Source organism: Procambarus clarkii, chromosome 92, assembly GCF_040958095.1.
Source record: "Procambarus clarkii isolate CNS0578487 chromosome 92, FALCON_Pclarkii_2.0, whole genome shotgun sequence".
In the NCBI taxonomy this organism is placed as follows: domain Eukaryota; kingdom Metazoa; phylum Arthropoda; class Malacostraca; order Decapoda; family Cambaridae; genus Procambarus; species Procambarus clarkii.
Genome location: NC_091241.1, coordinates 13,442,613 through 13,470,256, shown reverse-complemented (window position 1 = coordinate 13,470,256; position 27,644 = coordinate 13,442,613). Strand labels below are relative to the sequence as shown.

The following is a 27,644-nucleotide window of genomic DNA, read 5'->3' as shown; positions in this document are numbered from 1 at the left end:
AATTGTAACAATCATATACAAGAAAAAAATCAAAATTATCTTTGAAAATTACAGTAGAGTATTTTATATTTTTAAATACAACTCGGATTAACAGGCAATTACTCGGTGCACATGTATCAACCTCAGAGAGTAAAGCTATTGATGCTTGGATAAATACAACTAAATAAAGACTAACTTTAAACATTTATATACTAGTCTAACAGCACATGCATAACATCCTCATACACGAAAACATTCAAAGTAAGTTTTAAAGAACAAGTAAAGGCTGTTGGAGAAATGTATTATTAATTCTTCCTAAGTAAGAAAAGCTACATACCCAAAACTGTTTGGATATGGAATGAAAATGAAAGAAAAGAAATCTGCTAACTAGAAAATGTAATTTTCTTTGAGTTATCCCATTCTACTGCCCCATGAGGTAAGATCCATTATACATGAGGTGTGTGAACATTGAGGCAGCATGACATTCTGGCACCAGGACCCCATATTGTTCAAGCATCCCTGTTGGGTCACCCAAGGTGTCATACCATCCAAACCACACGTCAGAAACTGAAGAAACGATGATGTTTTGGTCCATCCTGGACCATTATCAAGTCGTGTAATGGAAAGAGATAGGCAGTATAAGGGAGGAGAGTATGATTAAAGGTGGGAGGAATAAAAGAGAAAAATAAAGATAATAAGATAGATGGAATAAGAGAAAATGTAAAAATAAAGATAAAGAAAATCAGGCAAAGTAAAGGTTAAAGGGAAGAAAAAAGGAAGAATAGGACCAAGGGGTTATAAGAAAAAGTAAAAAAATAGAAAAGAAAACTGCAAGAAGCCAAAGATGAAGAAAAATCTAGTAACAAAAGAGATAGACAGGAAAGAGAGCCTAGAAACTGCAAAGTTAAGTAGATCACGTTTGTTAAGAAGGTTACATAAAGTACTGGAGGGTTAAAAAATAAAATATAAGATACTCTTATGAACCAGCAGCCACTGTGTTATAGTGTTCAGTTCCAAAATACAGTGGTGTACAGTTGAGGGAAGGGGTAAGGGTGGGGCACAGACCAAAGAAAGAGTAAGGAATCAATGAGACAGACAGATGTACTACTAAAGGGCAAGGGCCCACCAACAAGTGGGAAAAGACAGTATACAAGATGATGGAATTCATAGCCAAGAAATGTTCAGGTGCCACAGGAAGGTACATCCCACTTAGGCAGGAAATTGATGATGCCGTTTCCTTTATTCTTATAAGCAAAGCTAATCCATGGATCAATAGGCAGTGCAGGAAAGAGAGAAAGAAACAAGACCAGAAAGGCACGGGAAAGTGAAGAACTGGACATGAAGGACAATAGACAGGCAAGCACTGCAGAGGGCCATAAATGAGTATGCCAGAGAGAACAGTTGAAAAATGACAGCAAAAGCAATGGACTGGCCAAAGCAGTTGCACAGCCACATTTGGAGGAAAACAACAACAAGAGATTGCATTAAGGTCCCTTGACACACTATGCATGAACTTTGTTCAGTGTCATTTGTGAGCACAAGAGTAGCTTAGCTTTTTGTGTATAGCTACATCTTTCACAGTCCTGGCTGGAGGACCATGATGGACCATTCCAGGGATGGAGGCAGTTGCTGTTGTGCACATGATCTAGTTGGAGAGCTCCTAATTTGTGTGCATAAGTTTCAGCTTTTGCTTATTACGGTAATAGGCTTAGGACACTGGCGATCCTACACTTATCTCAAGCCAGTGTTTTGGCCAAGGAAATTATTTACCATTAAATACTGCAGGGCAGTGATGCAATATAGTTTCATTCCTGAATGCTTCTTAGATATTTAACAAAGTAACACGCAAAATTCTAAGATAATTACTTATCAGGGAAAGAACGTGACTGTTGAATTGAATTCAAGGGTCTTTTGGTTAAAGATGTATCAGTTTTGAGTCCTCTCTTGTTCTTAGTATATTTGGGCCTATTACCAAAAATAATTGGGAATAATTTGTAATGGGGGATATAATATCAACCAGGCTGTGATTAATGTCAGGCTGCGAGCAGCCACGTTCAAACAGCCTGGATGACGAGAAGACCAACCGGGAGGCCTGGTTGGAGACCGAGCCGCGGGGCTGTTGAACCCCGGAAGCTACACAAGGTAGACACAAGGGGGTTGGATGTCATGTTGACAACAAGTACAGTACAAGCATATTCAAACTTTCACTCTCCAACTGGGCCACAAAATGTCTGACTAAAATTCACAGCAGTTTACAAGTTTAGCACTCAAAAAGGCATTTAGTGCATGCATTAGTCTAAGACAAAATGCCTAACTTTTTTTGACACAAAGTGCCTTAAGAGTTGGGGATGATACGGTTATGAAGGATTTATCATCTGGATACATGGTCTGGTGTGCAGCTCTTCAATAGTCCATGTCATGGTTTATAGAGCTACGACCATGGGATCTTAACAACTGGAGCCTGAACAAGCAGTGGAGCAGAAGGGCCTGACATAATTAGTTTCTCTCCCAGTACTCACAATTATTTCTTTCATGGCTTCCTTAGAAGCAATAATTCACTGAAGAAAGTTATCTTTTTACAGCAGAGGAGTTGATCAGCCTGTCTGGACAATGCGTATATTTTGGTCAATTATTTGGTGACCATATTCAACACTTCCCAACAAATGTTAACATATTGTACAAAATAATCATAATAGAACTTTTAACAAAAATTTTACAATTTATCTATTTGGATAAAGAAAAAGATTCAAATCATCTGGAAACGCTATTGATATGGTACATTTAACTTGGGCATAGACATGTTTGGATGCAATGTAAGTTAACTAAATTGCCAGTTAAATTGTGAAGATGGCAATTCATTTTGAATTCTTTTTTTCTAAGCCAGTCTTATAAAACTAGCGTTGAATGTAATGAAACACCAATTTCTCAGTGAGCCACGAAGGCTCTCTGAAGCAATTACACCGATTCAGGCAATAACACAACGGCCTGCCTCCCTTACCCCCTCCAAATGAGCAGGGAAGGTGGGGACAAACTAGCTCGTCTTAGCTTTAATTTATTTTTCATAGTTGGGAAGAGTTCTTTTGGCTATTTTGAGGCTGTGGTTTTGGTTTTAACCAATGCATTGATCTGTTTTGTTTTGCCGACTTTCTGGGTGCCTTCCCCTGGTAGTGGCAAGAGCACCTCTCTGAGGGGGCCAGGTACTGGCTCGTGGTCCCCGGTAGGCCAATGAGAACTCTGCGACCGATTGCACTTAGTAGTATGGCACTGAATCAGTGTAATAGCTTCAGGGAGCATCAAGGGGCTGCCCTCAGAAAAAGTTGTGTACAACAACAGACACTTACCTTTGTCTGAAGATATATTCACGGGGTGATTACTTTCAACATTAAAAGCTGCAATTCACTGAACAGTAAGACAAAAATCTCTTGATTTGCTAACAAATACAGAAATATGAAAGTACCAAATCAAAGTGAAATTTCTATATTATTTTGTAGTAAAAATAAAATTTCTCTCACCTTTCATTTGATTTAAAGTAGGTAAAAATTAGTGAAAAGCTCTCCCTATGGAGTCTGTTGTCAACTTCAAGTATTGCACCAAGCACATAACTCTCATGGATTGGAACTTCCTATCTACCTTCTGGTGGTGTTACACAACAGCTCTAGGGCCACATACCTGGCTCTTCCACAGTTTCATTACTATCACTATTTTATCATAACCCTCATGTTCTTGACAACTCCTTTAAGAGTAATAATCATTTTGTTGCAATGCAAAAAATACCGTTATTTCCATTACAGACTTCATTCCCTTATTTTCATCCCTTATTCAGAAATATAATGTTTGCACCAGACACTCATAACGTTCCCTGGTTGTGCATCTTTGCAGACATGTGCATATCGTCAAAATGCGGGGTCAAATTTTCAAATTAATGTATATGTTAAACTTGACAAAAATTATAAACATTTAAACCATAACTCAATTTCCATATATTTTATGTAAAGGGCTTAAAATATTCTGCAAGGTTTTAATAAACCCTTTTAAATAGGTATAAGTATTTGTTTGTTTAAATTACAGTACGAAGAGAGAATTAATGAATAGATGAGGGCATCATTGCACACTACACCGTATTCTTAACACTACTACACTTGTATCAGCCCACTCCACATCACACTCCTCCCAGCCCACTTCATAACATCACACTCCTTCCAGCCCATTCTACACTTCTTTTAGTCCAGTCCAAAACACCACACTTCTCCCAGCCCAGTACACACCACCGCACTTTGTGCACATCACAACCCAACACACTCCTTCCATCCCACTCAACACCACTGCGCTTCTCCCAGGTTGCTCCACAACATGTTTCATATCCCAGATTACACCTAACACAAGTAGTTACCTATTGTTATATACTGTATGTTTTTTGTTTATTCGTAAGTAATTTTGAGATTTTGTGAGAGATATTACAGAAAGCAAGTCATCTGTTTGCACCAACTTAACATAGTTAAAAATAGATATTTTTTTAGTTCTGAGAAAACTTGAAACATTATACGAAATGTAATTTTTACCTGGAAAAATCCATATGCGTATGTCAAGGAGCCCGGAAGGTAACTTCTATTTACGAAGGTCCCCCAGGCAAAGACGACGCCTATGTGATCTTCAATCACTTCCCCTACAAACCATGGACCTGCACATATTATCAATTCAAAGAATAAGGTTAATAACAAAATAATAACAAAACATAGGCCAACTAACATTAGACCAACAAGATGGCAATGCTCTTAAAATTTTCCCAAGTAATTCAAATGCTTTTAAACCCAAATAAAGATCATTCAGAAGCAGCACACACATCCAGCATCAGCCAGAATATTTCCCAAGATGATTTGGCTAAAACAAAACAACACACACCTTCATTTAATTGCATCAAGAAACAACAATGTCTAAAAAATAAAATTACTGTGCTTTAAAAGCAAAATCAAGGCAAAGAAGAAAAAATGAAGCATGAAAACACCAGTAAAAAAAAAAAAAATAAAAAAGAGAAAAAGAACAGTGTTAAAATGGACATGGGGTTAAAATGCACATAGGGCTAAAGTACACATGGGGTCTAAAATACACAAGTAGGAAAAAAAAAATAAAGAAAAAAGCCACAAGGAAAAATAAGGTAGTGCACGAGTAGCATTTACGAACGTGGTCAATGTGTTTGTTGATAGAAATGAAGTGAGAGAATGATGGTTAGTGTGAAGAACTTAGGTGTACACTACAGAACACAGGACATTAAATGGGAGTTATTAAGAAGTGTTAAGGCATTTGATCAAGAATGTGGAATCCTAGCCTTAAACACTTGAAGGTGTGTGGGAGGGGGGGGGGGGGGGGAAGAGGTACAGCAGTGATAATCAATAAAAGAATATTTCTAGACTGGAGATTAGAATGTGAAATGTGTTTGGGTAGAAAATATTTTAGGAGAACTAGAGTGAATTAATTTAATGTTTTTTACATCATGACTCTTACAATCATATTCTACTTAACCCCACTTTTAATTAATAATAAATACATCTCCCATGGCAGTAGCTCTCAGGACAATCAATTAATATCATTCTACCACACAAACAGTTAAACTTACCAAGAGGCAAATATATGGCAGTAATCACTAACGGCCAGAAGAGTCTATCTACAGATACCAAAACCCACAACTTGCGCAGCCATGTGTTGAAGATCTTCCACCGAGGACGTGGACGGAACATGCGCCGTTCTGAAAAACAAAAATGGGGGCCAGCTAAATTTATTACAGTATCTCTTTTCTTATGTAAGTTTTTAAAATACTGTCAGAATAAAATGCAACCTTTAATAATACAGTACAAGCTTTGAGAATAATTATCAGTTTTCAGCCATAATCAAATGCTGAGGAGGACGAGGAGACAGGAACCACACTGATACATACATACCTAGTACCAAGTGATGAATGTAGCGCAGGACACACAGAGGAACCACACAGATGCATACCATAATGCCAAACAGGAACTGAAACTGAAAAAAATTTCACATTACCTCTAAACAACAATCAAGTGTGTGTACAGTACACAGCTCTTGCCATCCCTGCGACACTGCTCTAGGTCAACAGCTGAATTTACCATCACCACCTGTGCCTTCTGCCATTTCTATACAATGTGATAATATAGGAGATGACTCATTTTCTGGATTCAGTGACATAAGTTCAGATACAAGTAGCACTGATAAGCTAAGTGTTGATGACCAAACCACAACTCGGAAGATGGAAAAGCGATGACATTTCGGTCTATACCATCAAAGCGACACAGGTTCAAATTCTTTTTTGTGATATGTGATTGTGAAACCGGAATAGTAATTGATACAGTATGTTATTATACAGTATTCCTGTACCAACGTTTACAGATCAGCTCAAGATCTGCACCGGTTTTCTAGTAGTGTTGTGAAGACACTCACGGAACCATTGCTGAATGAGGAGCATATCCTGTACACAATTATTTTACCAGCCCTTGCTATGTTCTTCAAATGAATATCTTCAGCTGCAAATGTGAGGCTGGCTCTCAGAACTGGCTTTAGAAACCTGTGTAAGGAATCATTTAGAACCTTGTCAAGCACAAGATGAAGCTGGAGAAGTTTCAAAGGTATGAGGAAAGGCTGCATGAATTGCATCTTCCATAACATTCACCACAACAGCATTGAAGTCGTACAAAGAAGTTACAAAGTTATCCTGTAATTCAGTGCAAACACAAGCAGATCCACCTTGGGAATGCCACTCAGTGAATGTGAACTGCACCGAGGACTAAATCCCGAGAAGCCAGAAAAGAAGCTATGGCCAGCACACAATGCTATGATAGGAGGGACTTAGCAGCTACCCCCTCGGGCCTCGGGGCCTCGTAGCCTGGTGGATAGCGCGCAGGACTCGTAATTCTGTGGCGCGGGTTCGATTCCCGCACGAGGCAGAAACAAATGGGCAAAGTTTCTTTCACCCTGAATGCCCCTGTTACCTAGCAGTAAATAGGTACCTGGGAGTTAGTCAGCTGTCACGGGCTGCTTCCTGGGGGTGGAGGCATGGTCGAGGACCGGGCCGCGGGGACACTAAAAAAAAGCCCCGAAATCATCTCAAGATAACCTCAAGATAACCTTACCCCACCCCCTCCACCAAAAGAGACAGAACACCACCAATGCCTAGGCAGAGACAAATATCTGAGCCTCTCGGTGAAGGGATGTAGACAAAGCAAACAAAATCTCTGACATTTTGTCAAACATAAATGCGAGTTGATCAATATCAGACTAAAGCCCCTGGCTAGTGTAACAGAGGGTGGAAGGAAGTCTCAGCCACACCTTGTAAATCTAATGAGCCTTTTGCATTCTATAAAGTACACTTTTGGTACTGTACTTACAAACATGGAGATGTTGGACATAAGAAGCGCTCTTGGCCAGAAATGAAAAGACGGTTGAGAATCATCCAGAGAAAATGGCTGCACGAGTGTTGTCTCTTGACCGCTGGAATCTCTTGCAAACACCTGGTAAGAACATAACCATAATTATATCACTGGAGTAGGATAAATAACAGCAAATTTTGTTAGAACCTATACATGTAGTATAAGCGTGTACAATGAAATAAATAATGAAAACAAACATATGTTTGGATACAGAAGGATTTGTAAATACTGTACAACAAGCTGATAAAATATTGTAATCATAAATGAAAGCAATGTTAGAGCTTAAGCCATTGTGCTCAGCAGTAACTGGGGACCAAGACATAAAGGAAATGACGTATAATCTGAGGGAAAACTTGCCTAGCAAAAGGCCATAATTCCACAATATAATGCGTATATTAATTAGTAACATGTTCATATTAAAATATTGCATTGAGGAAACAAGGTCTACATTTGTCATATCATATTAGTCAGTCATATCAGAAGACTAAGCTTCTGATATGACTGACACTTCATATTAGTATTTCTCTTCCTGCTTTGCACGTCGATTGTATATATATAATCTGTTGTTAGTTATAGTAAGATATTTCACATTATAGTGACCAGTCATATTTGTCAATTATTCTTTTTGCTAGTGTTACAAGAGCTGCCAGAATACAATTGATTTAAAATGTACAATTCCTGTGTAACAAGTGAGTCTAAGTGTGTGGTTAAGCTGTTAACTCCAATATGTATGCCACCGACATATATATTATGAACAGTGTTGTTATAAGGTAGGTGTAGTTCAGGGGATAACAGAATAAATATCCTACTGTAAAAAAAGCCTTTCCCCTCATACAGTGCAATTTCAATTCTGTGAGCTTTGTTTGAAGAGGGGGATGCACAGATTTGCTTAGGAAACAGGGCCAGAAGTTCACAGATCTTGATGTCCATCATGATAGATTGAAATAAAAATTTTGCTCAGTGAAATTAGCTCATACAACATGAGAAATATTAAGGTATGAATAGCAGCTCTCTTACTATAACTCCAATCATGTTTTTCGTGATTTCCATACACGAAGCTACATTAGAAGAGAGACATTGAGCATATTTAAATGCAAATTCTATGGTTCATTTTCTTTTCCAGTTGCAGCAGTTTATTACTAAAATATGGGCCCTTCCTTCTTTCAAAATGAGATTTCTAGGCTGGGACATTGAAAATATGAGAGATGTGATGAAATCTCTTTACAGACAGGTTCTCGTGGAAGTTTTTCTTCATATGATAGGCTAAAATTAAAAATTTATTCCGTGAAATTAACCCATCGAGCATGGTAAATATTAGGATATGAATGGTAACTCTCTTAATATGACTCCAATCATGTTTCTAATGATTTTAATTGATGAAAGTAACATCAGAAGAGACTGATGAAACACTTACCACAACACCAGTCTCCGTGGTGTAGTGGTAAGACACTCGCCTGGTGTTCTGCGAGCGCTTTGTCATGGGTTCGTATCCTGGCCGGGGAGGATTTACTGGGCGCAAATCCTTAACTGTAGCCTCTGTTTAACTCAACAGTAAAATGAGTACTTGGTTGTAAAAACGATTCTTCGCGGCGAAGATCGTATTCCAGGGACCTGCCCGAAATGCTACGCGTACTAGTGGCTGTACATGAATGTAACAACTCTTGTATATATATCTCAAAAAAAAAAAAAAGTCACCAGAAGGCCTCTTTGGTTGCAACGAATCCCTCACTCCAACGAATTTGGATTGGTTCCACATAGTTCACCAAGTTGAGGCTAAACTGTGCTGTAAAATGCTGGAATATAGTATTTTTTTAATAGGACAAAGTGTGGAATTCGTAGATGACCATTCACCAGCTTCATCACAAAATGAGATTTGGTGCTTCTGTAATGATGCAAAGTTATGATAGTTCTGTAATATCACTTGTGCAGCAAGATATATCAATACATTACGTAAAATTATTAAAGCAAATGCCTTATCATTAAAGTAGGTGCATGAGAGTATGATAAACATATTCAGCCTCATAGTCTTGTTTACACAATTCCAAAAGACTGCTTAGAAAAAGCACTGGTCAATACACAGTATTGCTAGCTGCTGACATTTGGTAATGGAAACCACTACTGTTACTTGGCACCCTGTATTTTTCAAATTAGGTAACGAGTTGGTTAGAACTCTAAATTATTTTGGTGAAGTAAAAATAGGTGATACATAAATATTCTAGACAAGGCAATAAATTGATATAACATACTTTTATGAAAGAATAGAACTACTGTACTGTAAATGAAATGCTGAAAACAAAAATATCTACTATGAGAATGAGCAGTTCTTATTGTCATGAATCAAATAATCTTGCATATCCTGAGTAAACTATGTCCGGTGCACGCATAACCCATTATGGCACCAGATTACATGAGAAGACGGTATACAAAATATGAACTCGTCAAAAAACATGAAAACTTTAAATGTTCTGCACAATTTCCTAAATCCTTTACGGAGGTAGAAAATTCTAGACCACAATAGATAGCTCGCATGCAGACGATGAGTCACAGTAACGTGACTGAAGACATGATGACCAAGCCACTCATCAGAAGACGAAGAAACGACGACATTTCGGTCTGTCCTGGACCATTATCAAGTCGTGTGTGAGTGGAGAGAGGAAGGAACAGGCCAATAAATAAGGAATAAGTGTACTGGACATACTCTAAATGAAAGATTTAAAGAATACAAAAAAAAAGTGTTAAGTCTGCAGGCAAAAACAATGCTCTTCTGTCATGTTAGGAATTCTAATCATCCTATTGATTGGTCTTCTTCTAAAATAAGCCTTCCTGCCTCTACTCTTCACAGACGCTATCTTGTTGAATCGGCTCCGATACACAACATACCCAACGAGAACTTTAGTCCTGGCTTTGTTGCTGTTGACTCTTCCCTTTCATAATGAATACTTAAATGCTCTAACCTTCTTAACAAACGTGCCTGACTTAAGCCTACCCACTTTTCTTTTTCTTACCTCATCCCACTCTTCCTTCATCCCATTATTACATTCATCCCATTCATCTTATTCTTACCTTTCACCTTACTCTTACCTGCTCATCTCACTTTCCTTATTTATTGGCCCGTTCCTTCCTCTCACCACACCCCATTCCTGTGCCAGGTAAGTCCACTATGGGCTCACCATAACCCATGCTACCTGGAACTTTTATTCAGAGTAACTGAATCTGAAACAACATCCTCCTCCCCTCTCTCCCACACACACACACACACACGACATGATAACGGTCCTGGACAGACTTAAATGTTGCTCTTTCTTCATCTTCTGATGTGTGGTTTGGTCATCAATAGATAACTCATTTTGGATGCTTTGATGAGAATAACATTAATATATTGGAAGTCCATTAAATTACCTTTAGCATATGCAATCCCACTGTGTATCTGTCTGGATTCCATTTAGCGACAAACAGTGGTCCTTCTACATGGGAGAGCGTGAGCCAGAAACTTGAATCATCAACTCTAACTCGGGCCACAGCAATGGGAGACAGTGACCACAACAATACCCTAAAATGCAAGAATACAATAATATCTTGATTTAAACAGAGCACTATATTGGTATAAAATTGATCAAACACATCGTTTTATCTGTTTTGAATTTACACAATTGTGTGTGCCAGTACAGAGTTCCAGAGCCTGTTGTAGTCCTTCATTACCACCACTACCAAAGTTGCCACATACATGGGGTAATGGCACCCGATTGTAATAATTTATATGACACACAGATAATAGGTCACAATAATGTAGCTCAAAACACAAAACCTGACCTGCATATGTGCAATGAAAGTGGCAATGTTTTGGTCCATCCTAGACCTTTATCAAGTTATGACACAGCAAGAGTGCGAGATGTTCATGTCGCATATCCCAATTAACAAAATCTTTATGTAAATAAACTATCTTTACAAATTTGTGAACACATTTGTTGTTTAATTTTTCCCCTTGCACATTCCAACCCCTACAACTTCTTCCCTCCCTCCCTCCCCCACAACTAATACATGTTATCAAAATTACATTCATAACATATTATCCACCACACATCTAACACTTGTATATTTTCTCCAAATTACTTTTACGTTATGCCTGAAACACACTGCATATTAGTGGTTTTATGTTTTCTCTCTCTATCTCTCTCTTACCATCAAATTTACCACTGCTCATGTATTATAAGTACAGTATGTACCTTTTCATAATTATTATTATTACACAGAGAGCAATCACACTAACGTGATGTATATATGAGAAAGTCTGTAGGAGCCATGATGAGGATTCGAACCTATGCATTGAGTATTCCCAGGCACACGCCCCAGACAACCAGGCCACAACACGGTCAAATAGATTGTAACCTGGGATTCTACTGAGCCCACAAGGATTCCTGAGGCATCCACTAAAGCCAAACCATACTCGGCGCATAGGTTCGAATCCTCATTGTGGATACTGAGGATTTTCTCAATGATGCATCACATTAGTGTGATTGCTCTCTGTGCATTGAAAGAGGAGCGTCAGAGGTAGAACATTACTAGACAACAGAGCCAGAGTGCATGGGGGGATTGTGTGAAATCCTGGTTCGGCTTCAGTGGAAGCCTCAGGAATCTTTGTGGGCTCAGTAAAACCCCAGGATGGAATCCTTTTGACCATGTAGTGACCTGGTTGTCTCACGCATGTACCTGGGAATACTCAGCGCATAGATTCGAATCCTCATCACGGCTCCTGCGGATTTTTTCATTATTATTATTGATAATTTAATATATGTTATTTGAAGAAAAAATAAACCTCTCATATATTCAATGTTCAATTACCCTAACAATTATCTTGGTTCTCTTACATGAATACAACAGTTTGAAATTGTACATTATTTATTATGCATCCTTAACATAGAAGAATCCATTTCAGAAGTCTGCAATCATCCACATGAATAACCATTTTCTTCCCAAACCAAAGTGTCCTCAGCCAGAAACTTGGCCTCAACACACCCTTTACCTGGCACAAGTGTGTACTCTCACAGCCCTTCAAAAGCAAACATAAAACCTTAAAAATAAATGGGTGCTTTACTCTTGAAAACTGTGCATGAACTAATGTGACCCAAGTATAGAGTACCTAGTTTATTCATCCCCTTCAAGTTAATGAACAGACCTGATATAAGTAGACTCTTGAATAAGGTGCAGTGGTTCATGGTGCTTCATGGCATACAGTGCATGTTTAGGGTTTGTAACAAGGATGATGGGCCAAGTGCCATGCTTCACATCCGTGAAAGAAAACAGACCGTGGTCTATAGCAGCTACCCGAAAACTGCAAATGAAAACTTATCATTAATTTCACTGTAAAGAGTAAGGATTTTTAAAGGTTGAGAAAATGAAGCAAGCACAAAAGAATTCTGTTATGCATGTATAGGGAAGGTGTAGAACTGCAACTGGCATGGCGAAGATGATGCCGCCGCTACATGTGGGGTTTAGAAGGCGAAGAAGACGACTGCTACTTATGTGGAGTTTACAGCTCTTCACATATTTAAGACAACAGGAAGTATTATAATAATAATATACAGTAATATTAAACAAGAAACCAGCGTTGAATGTGATGAAACATCAGTTTCTGAGTGAGTCCCTGGAGGGTCCCTGAAGCTATCACACTGATTAAGTGCTATACTACTAGGTGTCATCAGTCGCCGAGAATTGAGCTGTGTTGTTTACCATACCTTTCAATTTGTAAGTATAAGTATTTTTGCCACACTTGTGACAGGTAAAAACATTCTTTTTTTAAGAAACAGCACCATCTGTTGCACGTAAGAGCAACACATGCTATACTAAATATGTTACGATTCCATTTCAATAGTTTCCGATTTCATTGATAAATTGAATTTTCATAGATTTCAATTTATTTTCATTTTGATTTATTTATTTTGTGTGACACTGCATTGGAATTGAGCTGTGTTGTTTACCATACCGTTCATTTCGTGAGTATTTTTTTTTTTCATAGTTTTTATTTCGTTTTTCTAACTGTTTTTCTTATATTTCAGTGATGGGAACATCAGATCATTTGATGTTCCCAATTTTCTGAATGGAACATCAGATCATTTGGGAATGTATCAGACGAGGGGACAGGGGAGGGGGTAATGGAGGGGAGGACGAGGGGACAGGAGAGTTGGGGATGGTGGGGACGAGGGGACAGGGGAATGGAGAATGGTGGGGAGAACAAGGAGACAGGAGAGTGGGGATGGTGGGGAGGACGAGGGGGGGACAGGGGAAGGGGGGGGGGAATGGTAGGGAGGACGAGGGGACGGGGGAATGGGAGATGGTGGGGAGGACGAGGGGACGGTGGAGTGGGGAATGGATAAGGAAGACGAGGGGACGGTAGAGTGGGGGATGGTGGGGAGGACAAAGGGACGGAAGAGAGGGGGGGGGGCAATGGTGGGGAAGATGAGAGGATGGGGGAGTGGGGAATGGTGGGAAGGACTGGGAGACAGGGAAAGGTTGCTGTGGCTCAGCAATGCAAATGCGTTGCCGAGCCACAGGAACGCGTGGCCGGGTACACCTAGTAACTTAATATTCAAGCTTTTCAGTCACACTTTAGCCAAAATGCCCTGTATATAAATTTACTTGAAGCCAGTTTCTCAAGAAAAGGATTTCAGAAAAATAGTTTGAAAGGATCTCATTAAATATTTACAAAACATGAAAATGTATAAATGTATACTTATGGAAATATTTGTAAAGGGAATTCTAAGAGTTTACATGATCTATAATGCTTAAAATGTTGAGATACTGGTAATGTGACCAGTATCAGACACTGGTCCAGATAGGAACACTTACACATTACAAATTAATGAAGACCAGAAGAGGTGAGGAGCTCACCAGAGGAACGTGCAGGTGCAAAAATACTGTATTCAAGATGTTGGCTTGTGAAGAACACAAAGCAATTAATTGCAGCCAGATTATAATTCTTTATATACTGCTTTTAGGTTACTCCTCAATGCATTTCCTTTCCAGCACAATTAAAAACAAACGGCAAAAACCATGACCTTAAATTGTTTACTCACACTCTACCATCTTTCCAATCTCCCAACTCCAGTTCTAATGACCCAGTATGCTGACGTGTATACATATTAGGAACAAGGCCACCTAGTGTGTGCAGATGGCCACACAAGTATGCCAGTCCACGACCCATCAGACGGCGGATTCCTGGATCTGGTGAAAGTATGCAAGATGTTGGATAATGACCAAACCAAATTGTATGGTTGTAATGCATGCTGGCCATCTCAAACTCCTCTAACATCCTCATCTCAGAAGCAGTCACCATACCTGTAAATAAAAAATAAGACTTTGAGTTAACATTGAGCTCATTTAATTAATATTGAGCTCTTTACATAGCTATATCATTCAGTGGCTCCTATGATCCCACTATGCCCGTGGACAGAGATCATGCAGTCAGGCAGGGCAATCTACAGCAAGGTACTACAGGGAGCTGTCTGCAATTTCTGCAGGGGGTTACATTGTGACGAGAGCATTGCTGCAGAAATATATTTACCCGACATTTTATCTGAGGGGTCACAAACAACAAAACACACTAGTGGTCTCGACAAGGATAGGAAGCCGGCAGCTTGTCAAAGGTCCCCCCCACCATTTGTCCTGATTATTTCTACTGGATTTTAAAATTCAACAGTTTTGGCATTTATGGCTTTAGCAGGCAGGTTCCATGGGTTTATAACCCTGTAGATGAAAAAGCACCTTCTGTTTTCAGTCCTACACTGTGTCTAGTTGAGCTTGAAACTATTGTTTCTTGTTTGTGTTACATCTAACTTCAAGATGTAACATTGAAGAAGTTGTCTGGATCAATATCCTTCAAATTATTCAGTATTTTAAAAGTTTTGATGACATCAGCCCTGTCATGCAGTGTTGTTAGCCCTGTGGCCCTCAACTGTTCCCAGTATGTGAGCTGACTTAGTTCTGGAATGATTTTTATTGCCCAGTGTTGAATGTTCTCCAATCTTTCTGAATATGAGGTTCCATGCTTGGATACAATAATCCAAGTTAGGGCACACCAGAGTGTTATACAGTTGCATGATTACCTTTTTTCTTTAAAGTCAAAGGTACGCTTGTTTATTCCAAGGGTTTGATTAGCTTTTTGTTTCAGCCGCTCCCACATGTTGTGCAATTTTCAGTGTATGATGCATTCTGACTTCAAGGTCCTTTTCTTCATCAGTCTACTGCAAGGTAATGTTGTCAATTTGGTAGTTGTAACATGGGTTGTTATGCTCCACACACAAGGTCTTTTATTTTTTTTATTAAAAATCATTTGCTAGTCTACTGACCATTTGTGGAGTTCATGTAGATCTCTCTGTAAAGCCTCAATATAATTTTCACGTCCTAATTTACCATAAATCTTAAGTGTTATCTGCAAATCTGATAAGGTTTGTGATATTTTCATCAATGTCATTGAAGTACAGTACAGTATATGACAATATACTGTACAGGCTTTGGCTCCAAAATGGACCCTTGTGGTACCCCCCATTCACCACATTTCTCCAGTCAGATTTATTCTAGTTTAGCACCCTTTGTTTTAACCATTGTTAAAATGGTCAGAGGCCCTTAGGTTGATATAGTGCTGCCACCTGGTGACATTTGAAGGGGAGGTCATCAGGTAAAACAGCCCCAATTTGAAGAACATTTATGATGCCAGTTTAAGAGCACTAAAAGGGCTTTGATTCTCTATAGACTGACCTCCGACAGTCATTACTGGACTGGATGAATTTCTTCAGGAACTCATTTATTGCAATGACATCGCGGGGATTCTTGAAAATTTGTTGCAGCTCCAATTGTATGTCACTGTGCCTGGCTGTGCATGATCTACGTCCAAGGGCACAGTCAAATACAAGTGCCGAGAAAAATTATTGTGCACACTATTGTCTGCTGAATCAAGTATTTAAAACAAAATATTAGACAACATTCATGAATAAATATGACAAACCTAAAATAATGGTAAAGTTCTATTATCATCTAACAGATCTTGTGTTAGATGATATTGACTGAATACCTGTCGGGTGAATTAAAAATTGGTAAACAGTAATTACCAATAAAATTGAAAGGTCTTTTAGGCCCTGGAAGAAGGCAGGCATCAACACCGATGAAGGCCACAGAATCTGAACCCCGAGTGTAGGTATACATGTAAGATCGTGGATGATGCTGGCCTTGAACACTGTATTTCTGATAGTAGTTTTCTTCACTAGCCAGTGAAGGCACATTGAAGTTGTCTGAGAGAAAACAAATTTGAATTAGAAACAAATATTAGTCAAGTTGTATAATTTGGGTGGCCAAAGGCAAATCCACCTACTCTCACTCTCGATATATATGACTTAAACTAAAAATGCTAATGATATTTTTTGTATAAATTTCAGTGCTACAGGGTATTTCAATCTACAGCACTTAAAAGTAACTGAAATGCCTAGATTAGACTTTGCATGAGGCTACCACATAAAAAATAAATTAGTCCTCATATGTAACAAAGCATCACAAATATATGTACATCAATATAAGCAACAATAGATTTTATTATCTACCATTGATACAAAAATATTACCATGATTTCCTCTTATATCAAGCCACACAGTCTTGTTCAATACTCCTGTTGTCCGTAAGATCTCACTGTAAGTGGTCCATTCCTCAACAAACTGCCGAGAACCCAACCTGTCGGCAGTTTTGGCATCTGTCAAATCCCCTGTAAAAGATCAATATAAAATTTATTATGAAATAAGGTGTGGCTTCACTAAGAAAAATCTTGTTGAGTGGTATCAACCATATAATTAATCTGTATGATAATACAGAGAATTCCTGCTTAACACTTTCGCCCGGGCATGACGCAGCATTGTGTCATCCGTTTACTGGCGGTAATACCGGGGATGACGCAGCATTGCGTCATCCACTTTAAATAATCGCCAAAAATCAGGTTTTTATCCAATTTTTTTGGGACTGGTTTTAAAATGTGCGCCGATGTCTTCCCATTTTCTTTGTTGAGCCTCGTGGCCCTCAGGTGGCTTGGCACACGCCACCGGCCCATTGTTTTCGCTCCACTGTTGTGACCAATGTCGCCTCCCCTCACATCTCAAACGTGTGAACATTTCGTCTATTTTCCGTGGCTATATTTCTTACTGCGGCTTTAGAAACTATCTACACTTACTCCACGATGGATAGTGATCATGAACAAGGCCCTTCCAGGAAGAAAATTGCGAAAGAAAGGCTTGAAAAGGAAAGGAATTGGGAGTGTAGCTGGAAGGCGTCTGAGCGCTCACTCGCGGCTAACGCGTGGTCCGTCTTCAACTCGTCGGCGGTTGGAGTGTGACCAGTTTTTTTATTTTATATGCTAATGTTCCTCTAGAGAATTCTATTGCGAATCCATTGAGACCAAAATGAAAGACCAAGGACAAAAATTGAGGTGACCAGAGTGAAAATAGTGAAAACATTTTATCGCGTTTGCGCGCTCCTGGGTAACTCATTCGCACTTTCTCTGTTTGCTGCGGGTAATTAGCCGGGCTTTTGGAGTTTATATGCATTTTGTGCTGTAGAGAATTCTATTGCGAACACAATGATACCAAATTTAATCTCGTAGGACGAGAATTAAGGTGACAAAGTTGAAGAGAGTATACATTTTTCAGAATTTACGCGCGCTCCCGTGGCATCCTGGTTCCCATATCGCACAGTTGAAGGGTGGCACGTGGGGTACGCCAAAGTGTTAATGAACAGTCGCCTTATGAACATTCTTCCAAGTCCCCATGTACTCCCCCTTTCATGCATAAAATCATTGTACTAACTCGCTAGAGCGTCCTTTTGAATTTTGCAACACCACAGATGTCCGTGCGGCAGCCACTTGGAGTACAGTATTGGATGGATGGGTGGTAAGGGTGTATGTGATATCCAGTGGCCTCAAGTCCACAATAACCCCCTCTCACACATGATTTACTCTGTTGGTGGGGTGGGACCCTGGGCTGGAGATAGAAGGAGTCTGACCCAACAAGACTGCAACAATAGCCATAGCAGACAAAACCCTGAGATGTAGCTCAGAGGGAACAAACAAACGAAAGGGGGTAGCAGAAGGAAGAGTGTGGGCCCATGCCAAGTCCAAAGACCAGGCCGTTTGGCCTGCCAACACAAGTAAAGTGTGATGCTTGCTTGTTTCCTTGGGATTGTAGGGAGTTTCTACCTCTCTGTTCGTTTTTTTGTTTTAGTTTTTTACCATGTGGGGTTTGTTTTGTTATGCCTACCTTTCTGGGTGCTAACCCCAGTCGATGGCAGATAAGGAAAACCCCAACCACAAGGGGGTTTTCCAGGGCCATTGCTCCCTGAAACCTCTCTGAAGGGGCCAGGTTCTGGCGCACATCACTGGTAGGTCTGAACTCCTTAGCTAATGTCCCGGTCTAATATAACATACATTAGCCCGATAAGCTCCAGGAAGCCGTAGGGGCTCCCCACAGAAAAGCTGGTCACGCAATTCCCTAGTTTGCCCCACCAGCCACAAACACTTCCAACCCCAGGGAGACAGACAACCTCAGACCACTGGCTTACCAAAAGGGCAAGGGCCACCCTCAAGTGAGGAGGTCCCCTAAAGGGAGCATATCGCAGATGTCCCAGGGATGGAAGCCCTGACCATGCAAGGGCAATATTCGAAGAGCGCACAGGGAAGGGAACCCTGTGCTCATGCATTTCCAAGTACACACAACTCCTGCTCACACTATACAACTGCATATAAACAACCTCAGAGCAGGGTTGCCAGAATCAAAAATGATATATCCAAAATGCTATGCATGTAGTAGGTTTGCAAGAATGGAAGCACTCCAATGGTACAGGACACCCACAAACCCAACATATAAAAATAAAGAACCTAAAAAAGAAAAAGAACCAAAGCCACGAATGTAAATAGCTGGCAACACAATTGGTCTCCAAAGAACCCAAACAGGCTACAAAGAGCCAAAAGAAACAAACGGAAACAGTTGGAATGCAATTGGGCTCCATAAAATCCAACCGGGCTACAGAACCCAGCCAGGCAACCCTGTCTCAGAGGCCCTAAGCAACCACTTAGCTGCTAAAGGCGATTGGAGCCAGAGTCCCTGATGTCTGCACCCAGGTACACATCTGCAAGGACTGAGATTGGTGCGAGCCTGCTGACCTGGTAGGTCAGCAGCAACCATCTCCTTCCTTCCCCCCTAAACGAGGGAGATAATGGGGCAAACTAGCCAGCGATAGTTTCAAGTAAATTTGGTGGTTGTTTATATTGTTGGGAGAATTCTTTTGGCAGTTTTGAAGCATCATCTCACTTTAAACCATCCTGTAGATTGTTTGGTTCACCTACCTTTCTGGGTACTTTCCTGGTGGTGACAAATATGATTAAACTTTAAATGTAAAGTTTCATAGGACATCGTTCCCTGTGCCTCTCTGAGGGGAATAGCTTCTGTCTCATGGGTCCCTGGTAGGCCTGATAAGAATTCCACGACTATGACACAAATGAATTCATTTGTGAAGTAATCAATTATAATTAGTGAATTAATGGCTTCAGGATGGTTGTCTGAATTTTTAGGTTTACCTAATTTTTGGTTTGCTATGCTAACCATGCCACTCGCATGTTTGTTCACGAATCCACCTGTCGACAGAGGAAGAAATTCTTGGTTCCCTCTGTATGACATTAAAGGGGTTACCAGAAGTGACTTTATTCGACATTAATAAACAGCATTTACTTAAAAATAAATAACATTGCAAAAAATCAATACTGTACTCATGTACTGTAATGTTAGACCCCTGTTACAGTATTAAAAAATAAATCAAATGTTTTATTACAAATATAATTGTGATAAAGTGCACTCTCTTGAAATATACAATAATTTATTTCTACAGCTAATTATAGTAATAAAGGTAAACAACTTACCAGAAGCGAGAACAACGGCAGGCTTGATGGCAGCCACGGTGACGAGGGAAAACTCTCTAAATTGTGTTGCTCTTGTAACATCTTGAAAGACACTCAGGTGAAGGTCAGAAATCTGCAATTAATGAAGGAGAATTAAACTACTGGTAGTTATATTTATATTACTATCAAGAAAGGTATTCACACTTACCTGGTATATATTTTTGGCTTGATTGTTCATATATCTTGATGCTACTGATGCCTCTTCATCTAGATTTTGGTGCCAGCCTGTCTGGTCCTCCTTATCCTCTAAATTTACAAGATCTTTTACATCTTTCCTTTCTCAAAATGTTAGACCCAGAGATTGGCATGGTAGGCCTCCCTTGGCAGGTTCCTTAATTTACTCTCATCTGTCAGATTTCTCACTTCCCATTTTATCTTGACCTTATTCATAAAACTCTCTCTCTCACCCGCTCTTGTTAAAAGTAATCGAGTAATATGTAAATTTATAAGTTAAAAGTAATATGAAATACAAGTTTTGTTTTGTCAGTAATGGGTGGGAGGTCACTGATTTTGGGTACAGAAACTCCTCCATTAGACCTCTCCCAAATCCTTCCTTTCTTGCCTAAAATGAGACAACAGTATTTTATTTTAGGTAGGGACATATACACCTGAAGACTTTCTTGTTACAATGGGGTTTCTCATTCCTTCCATCGGGTGTCGATGCTCTGGCATTATGTGACTACTTCTCATTGTGTGATTAGCCAATTTTAAGACAATAGTCCCATGTGTGAAGGCTTGCCAAACACAACTGCTCTATTGGGTTGTGAAACTCAAGTCAGGCCTATATATATGCCCTTGTGCACATTTTTTGCAAATATTCAACATTTATGAAGCACTTTTCTATACAATGTCTTGCTCCGAGATCTGGGCTAGAGGGTTCTAACATCCCCAATAAGTGCTTGTGGAGAACTACTTCAAGTTTCCTGGCTTACATCATCATTGTGTGGCACATCTATGTACTCATCTAGTTGTGCTTGCAGGGGTTGAGCTCTGGCCCTTTCAGCCCGCCTCTCAACTGTCAATCAATCTTTTTTTTTTTCACACACACCCAGGAAGCAGTCGCATAGCAGCTGTCTAACTCCCAGGTACCTATTTACTGCTAGGTGAAACAAGGAACATCAGGGTGAAAGAAACTTTGCCCATTTGTATCCAGCCATCACTGGGATTGATCCCCGCACCACAGGACTACGAATCCTGAGCACTATCCACTCAGCCTGTCAGGCCCCCGTATGTGGTATCCTCTGAAGTGCAACCCGTTCTCATTATAGCATGTTGCATTTTGACGTTTACTTTACATGAGGCCAAAAACTGATGTACAAGAAAATGGTAGTGGTTTGCAAAATTGTCATTATGTCCTGTTTTTAGTTCAAGGTCCTCTGGTTGGTTAGGTTAGAGCACTTTAGCACAGTATGACAGTTTCTAGATGTTGGAAAGGCTCACGAGAATGAGCTGTGGAGTGTGGGTCAAGCCTGTGCTTTTACCTCCTAGCATCTCTTATTCATATGGTTGTCCAGCACCCATCAGTTTTTCAGCATTGCAATGCATTACAGTACCTTGAGGTTACCTTGAGGTGCTTCCGGGGCTTAGCGTCCCCGCGGCCCGGTCGTCGACCAGGCCTCCTGGTTGCCGGACTAATCAACCAGGCTGTTGGACGCGGCTGCTCGCAGCCTGACGTACGAGTCACAGCCTGGTTGATCAGGTATCCTTTGGAGGTGCCAAAGTACCTTCCATTTCTGTTTTATTTTCTTATTTAGCATCAGCAACAAAGTCTTAACTTTAGGAACAACCAAGTGTGATACTGTAATTTAGAAATAAGAATATGAGTTAATATGAAAAGTTCCTTTCTGAGAAAAGCACCCAATTGCTCTTTCTTCCACCCTTCTTTTATTGTTCTTCCCTAAGCACAGTTTTTGTATTGTCTCCGGAAGTATATGAGAACAGGATCCAGGAACCTTGAGTAGGCACACTACTTCCACCTGGTGGCATTTGACTGCTCAATCGGGGTGGTGAATAAGCAGTTTGAATCGTCACCTGACAGCTACGCGTTAAATCAAGAAATGTAATTACCCATGTGTAGTTACAGGACAAGAACTACACCTGTGGTGTCCAATTTTCCCAGTACTCTTTCATATGATGCTTTGATACTGCGAACAGTTTTGGCCTCCACTGCTTTTCCACTTGTTCCAATCGTCTACCACTGTTTGTATATGAGAACTTTTCTAATATTTTTTGGCCACTTGAATCTATAATCTTTTGTTTTGAAGTGGCAAGTTTCAAAAATTCCTTTTTAGTTAATTTTGTCAATTCTTGTTACTATTTTGTACATAGTGATCATATTGTCTCTTTTTCTTCTATTTTTTAGCTTTGGAATATTTAACACCTTTAACCTCTCCTCAAAGCCCATTGTTTATCAATTCTGAAAGTCATTTGATGATTTGACAGAGCTATGAATTTGTGAATGTGCCACAGATGGTCACTTTAGGTTTGCATGAGCGCATCTTCGGTGATTAGAACCTAATATTAATGACTCGGCAAGGACATTTTTAACGTACAGGTATTAGTACCGTACCATGTAGTGCTGGTGCCAAGTATGTCATCCAACTTGACTGTGCGGTACTTGCATCCTGTATGATGATGGATACTTACTATAGGGAGCAACTAAGTGTTTTATTAAGTACTTTCACACATAGCCTTACTTTTTATAATAACTAGGCATTCTAAATTATATCATGCAACATGTAAGGCCAACATTAAATTTTCCTCCTAGAGCATAGTACAGTATAAGTTGTCCAAGGTGATTTTTAAGCTTTTAGCCCATCAATAGGTTAAGGTACTAAACATAAGGTCACCTTATCACATGTAACTCATAAGAATAACGTGTAAATCACGCGTAGCTCATGAGAGTAACATGTAAATCACGCGTAACTCATAAGAGTAACGTGTAAATCACGTGTAACTCATAAGAGTAACGTGTAAATCACGCGTAAATCACGAGTAACTCATAAGAGTAACGTGTAAATCACGCGTAACTCATTAGAGTAACATGTAAATCATGTGTAACTCATAAAAGTTGCTCATACCTATAGATATCATACCTATAGGTATACCTATAGACATCACATGCAACCCATAAGAGTAACGTGTAAATCACATGTACCTCATAAGAGTAACATGTAAAACAAGTGTAACTCATAAGAGTAATATGTAAATCACATGTAACTCATAAAGTACAGTATTCACAGTGTACAACTATCCAGAAGGCAAGTCACCTCTGATAATAACCCAAAACTTATTTGACTTCAAATCAATGAATAATATTACTGAGAACTCACCTTTAATATAAAGCCTTATAGAAATGGCCAATGAGTTAATAATCAACTACTCTTCATTTAACAATTGACAATAAAATTCAGATAAAGAGCACAAGACATAGTGTGTAACCAACCTGCATAAACCATATTAAATGGTTAGAAGAAGAATCTAAGACTACGTTGCCCGACTCTGTACGTCTGTTCTTTGTACGGTGGGTGTTGTTGGGCGGCTCTGTCACATCAATGCTCAGCACGCGCACCACCTGCCCAACAAGCGATGCCCCTCCAAGGGCTAGTATAGTCCACACTATTGTACCAAGTCCAATACGCATGTCTGAAAGCAATAATAACTCTTATAAAGTGTGGCCATTGTTATACGTCGATCCCCTGGGTAATGTGGTTACCATATATTGATATTAGTTTTTATCACCTGGTTTTTAAATAAATGGAATACACACGGTTACTGTATTATAATACATCTATTTGGATGTACAGTAATAGAGTTAACCTAAGACCCATGAAAAAATTCTGCTATCATTTTATGAACATAGGTTTAACAAAAAAGTATTTTAGTGTTTGAGAGAAGGGAATAAAATATTGTGGGTTTTACAGATCCTTATAGTGACAAGGCAGAATGATTTGAAGTATATGATAAAAAAAATCCTGAAACAGGTAGTACTGTTCTGGTTAAGTTTTAAATACTGTACAGTATTTGGATCGTGTTGGATAAAAATGGGGGTATGGAAGGTGAAATAAAGTAAGTTGTGTGGGAGAGAAGAGTAACAAGAGAAGTGTAATACTGTAGTATAATTTAAGAAAGGGAACTTATGAGAGTTAAGAGAAGCTGATGATAATACTGTACATTACTCCCTACCCTGACATACGCAAGTGAAACCTGGGTTTGGAAATGAGTAGAGTTATAAGAGCAAAGTAAAACCACAGAAATCATTATTTTTTTTGTTTAGAAACTGTGCTGATGTATATAGTATGGATACAGTAATAAGGAAGCTTATAGACATGGCACGAGTAAAATGGGTGAGAGAATTAAATGCGGAACAGAGAAATCGATGCTCAAACATTGGTGGAATGGACATGTTGGCACAGTAGGATGTTTGAGGGAGACAACCGGTGTCTTGGAAGAAAAAATGAGTAGAATAATATATGAGGAGAAAGGGTGGAGGACAGAGTTAGGGAGCTTAAAGAGAAAGAACAATTTGTGTGGTGATAAGAGCTTCCTGGAGATGCTTCTGCTGTGGCCACGAGTTTCCAGGAAGGTGTCAGGACTATACAGCATATAGACTAGATGTAAAACACAAAACAAGCAAACCAATTCTAGTTTTTTCCTAGGAATGGTGTGGGGGGTTCAGTGGAACAAAGAATATTGTGAAACATCCAACTATATCAATAAGATATAGTTGGAAGCAGGAAGCAAATGTAAAGCATTTTATGTACAACAATAACAAAATCTGAAGTACCCATAAACATGTGAGACAACTGACTAAGTACAGTACAACAATTTTATTGCCTTTGGGATACTCAAGAAAGATCTAGGGCAAAGCTGCTGTTCTTTGGTTACTTAAGCAAGTTATTTGTAAACAAAGAAATGAAAATAACATGATATATCCAAGAGAAAATCTGTGGAGCAGGACGGTGGGATCGAACCAGTATCCTGGGTCTCCCCAGATGTACACCTTACCAATGGACCAAAATATGCTATTTGATCCAACCGTCCTTATCTTGAGACCTTATCAAGATCTTATCTATGAGTTACAAAAAGTCCTGCTCCAAATATTACCTAAAATTAATTATGTTCAAATTGAAACTATAAATGATACCAAAATCTAATTTGTAGATGCAATACTTATCAACTTATTACATGTACTGAAAATAATTATATTAACCAATAATCACCCTCGGCTCAAATCCCAGGGCCACCCACCTCAGCTCATATCTTGGACACCCCCCCCCCCATCTTGGCTTGCATTCTAGGGCCTCCTACCTTGGTGTGCATCCTGAGGCCACACCTTGGCTCGAGTTTTGGGCTCCCCCCCCCCCCCCCCTGAGTTCTTTGCCACCCAATCACCCTCATTAACTCAAGTCCTGGGCCCATTCCCATCTTGGCTCGTATCCTGGCCACTCCACCAACCTCCAACCTCGGCTTGCATCCTGCCCCCCCCACCTCGGCTCGTGTCCTCCCCCACCCCCACCTCGGTTCGTGTCCTGGGCCCCCCCTAACCTCGGCTCGTGTCCTGGCACCCCCCCCACCCCAGCTCGAATCCTGCCCCCTCACCTCGACTCACATCCTGCCCCCCACCTCGGCTCACGTCCTGGCCCCCCTACCTCGGCTCGCGTTCTGGCCTCCACCCCCCCACCTTAGCTCGCATCCTCCATCCCCCGCCCCTGGCTTGTGTCCTACCCCCCCATCTCGACTCGCATGCTCCCCCCTCACCTCGGCTCGCGTCCTGGCCCCCCACCTCGGCTCGCGTCCTCCCACCTACCTCGGCTCGCGTCCTTCCCCCACCATGGCTCGCGTCCTGGCCCCCCACCTCGGCTCACGTCCTGCCCCCCCCCCACCTCGGCTCGCGTCCTGCCCCCCCCACCTCGGCTCACGTCTTGCCTCCCCCCACCTCGGCTCGCGTCCTGCCTCCCCCCCACCTCGGCTCGAGTCCTGCCTCCCCCCCACCTCGGCTCACATCCTGCCTCCCCCCCACCTCGGCTCGCGTCCTGCCTCCCCCACACCTCGGCTCGCGTCCTGCCTCCCCCCACCTCGGCTCGCGTCCTGCCTCCCCCCCACCTCGGCTCGAGTCCTGCCTCCCCCCCACCTCGGCTCACGTCCTGCCTCCCCCCCACCTCGGCTCGCGTCCTGCCTCCCCCACACCTCGGCTCGCGTCCTGCCTCCCCCCCAGCTCGGCTCGCGTCCTGCCTCCCCCCCACCTCGGCTCACGTCCTGCCTCCCTCCCAACCTCGGCTCACGTCCTGCCTCCCTCCCAACCTCGGCTCGCATCCTGCCTCCCCCCCCAACCTCGGCTCGCATCCTGCCTCCCCCCCAACCTCGGCTCGCGTCCTGCCTCCCCCCCACCTCGGCTCACGTCCTTCCCTCCCCCCCCCCAACCTTGGCTCGCATCCTGGCCCCCCACCTCGGCTCGCGTCCTGGCCCCCCCACTTCGGCTTATGTCCTGCCTCCCCCCCACCTCAGCTCATGTCCTTCCCCTCCCCCAACCTCGGCTCATGTCCTGGCCCCCCCCACCTTGGCTCGCGTCCTGGCCCCCCCCACCTCGGCTCGTGTCCTGCCTCCCCCCCCACCTCGGCTCACATTCTGCCCCCCCCCATTTTGGCTCACATCCTGCCCCCCCCCACCCCTGACCCCTGGCCCCTGACCTCTAACCTTAGTTGCGGTCTCGAGGCTCCCCCCCCCTTTTGCTTGCACCTAGGGGCCCCTCTCCCACCTTGATTCACACGTTGTGCCCACTTGGGAACATAGCCCCCCCCCCTTCTCCCTCACCTGATCCTCCTAAGCTCACGTCTCTCAACACTCCACGTCAGGAGCGGCCGCAGTCACCACCACCAGGAAAATCAGTTACGTGTACTACAGAGTCAGTGTGTACTGTGTAGGGGTGTTACCTGTGTCTCAGGGCAGGGGAGACATAGTAGGGAGGACAGAGAGGGAGTGTGTGAGCCGCCTGGACGTGGTCCCTCTGAGGTCCTGCGCAGGACTCCTCCTCCTCCTCCTGAGGCTGTCTCGTACGTCAGCCACCCTGTCCACCTCTCTCTCTCTCTCGTGCCGGCAGTTGTTGTACACAATAACAGTTTAATTGGATCACGCCCCCCTTTTCTTCTTTGTTGATAATGCTAGCCTTTAACAGCTCAAAGCATTTTGTTATTAGTTAAAAGACTTGTGACAGTTGTTTCATCATTGGCAATCATACATGCTGAAGATGA

The 27,644-nt window shown here is 41.3% G+C and overlaps 1 protein-coding gene across 3 annotated transcripts in view; it reads right to left on the bottom strand.

Moving 5' to 3' along the window:
- The window catches only part of LOC123775032 (transmembrane protein 62), a 197,772-nt gene that overhangs the window by 9,788 nt on the left and 160,340 nt on the right, over window positions 1–27,644 (bottom strand). The window contains exons 1-12 of one of the 3 annotated variants that reach the window (XM_045769790.2): window positions 27,327–27,466; window positions 23,840–24,039; window positions 20,356–20,467; window positions 17,023–17,160; window positions 16,517–16,696; window positions 14,486–14,747; window positions 12,589–12,744; window positions 10,815–10,965; window positions 7,374–7,496; window positions 5,913–5,994; window positions 5,591–5,719; window positions 4,539–4,657 (exon numbers count right to left, since the gene is read on the bottom strand). In XM_045769790.2, the coding sequence (XP_045625746.1) occupies window positions 4,539–4,657; window positions 5,591–5,719; window positions 5,913–5,994; window positions 7,374–7,496; window positions 10,815–10,965; window positions 12,589–12,744; window positions 14,486–14,747; window positions 16,517–16,696; window positions 17,023–17,160; window positions 20,356–20,467; window positions 23,840–24,037 (1,650 nt within the window). In that variant the 5' untranslated portion in view covers window positions 24,038–24,039; window positions 27,327–27,466. Of the gene's footprint in view, window positions 1–4,538; window positions 4,658–5,590; window positions 5,720–5,912; window positions 5,995–7,373; window positions 7,497–10,814; window positions 10,966–12,588; window positions 12,745–14,485; window positions 14,748–16,516; window positions 16,697–17,022; window positions 17,161–20,355; window positions 20,468–23,839; window positions 24,040–27,207; window positions 27,467–27,644 lie in introns of those variants that run through there. The other 2 variants (XM_045769792.2, XM_069319389.1) reach the window with 2 other exon arrangements.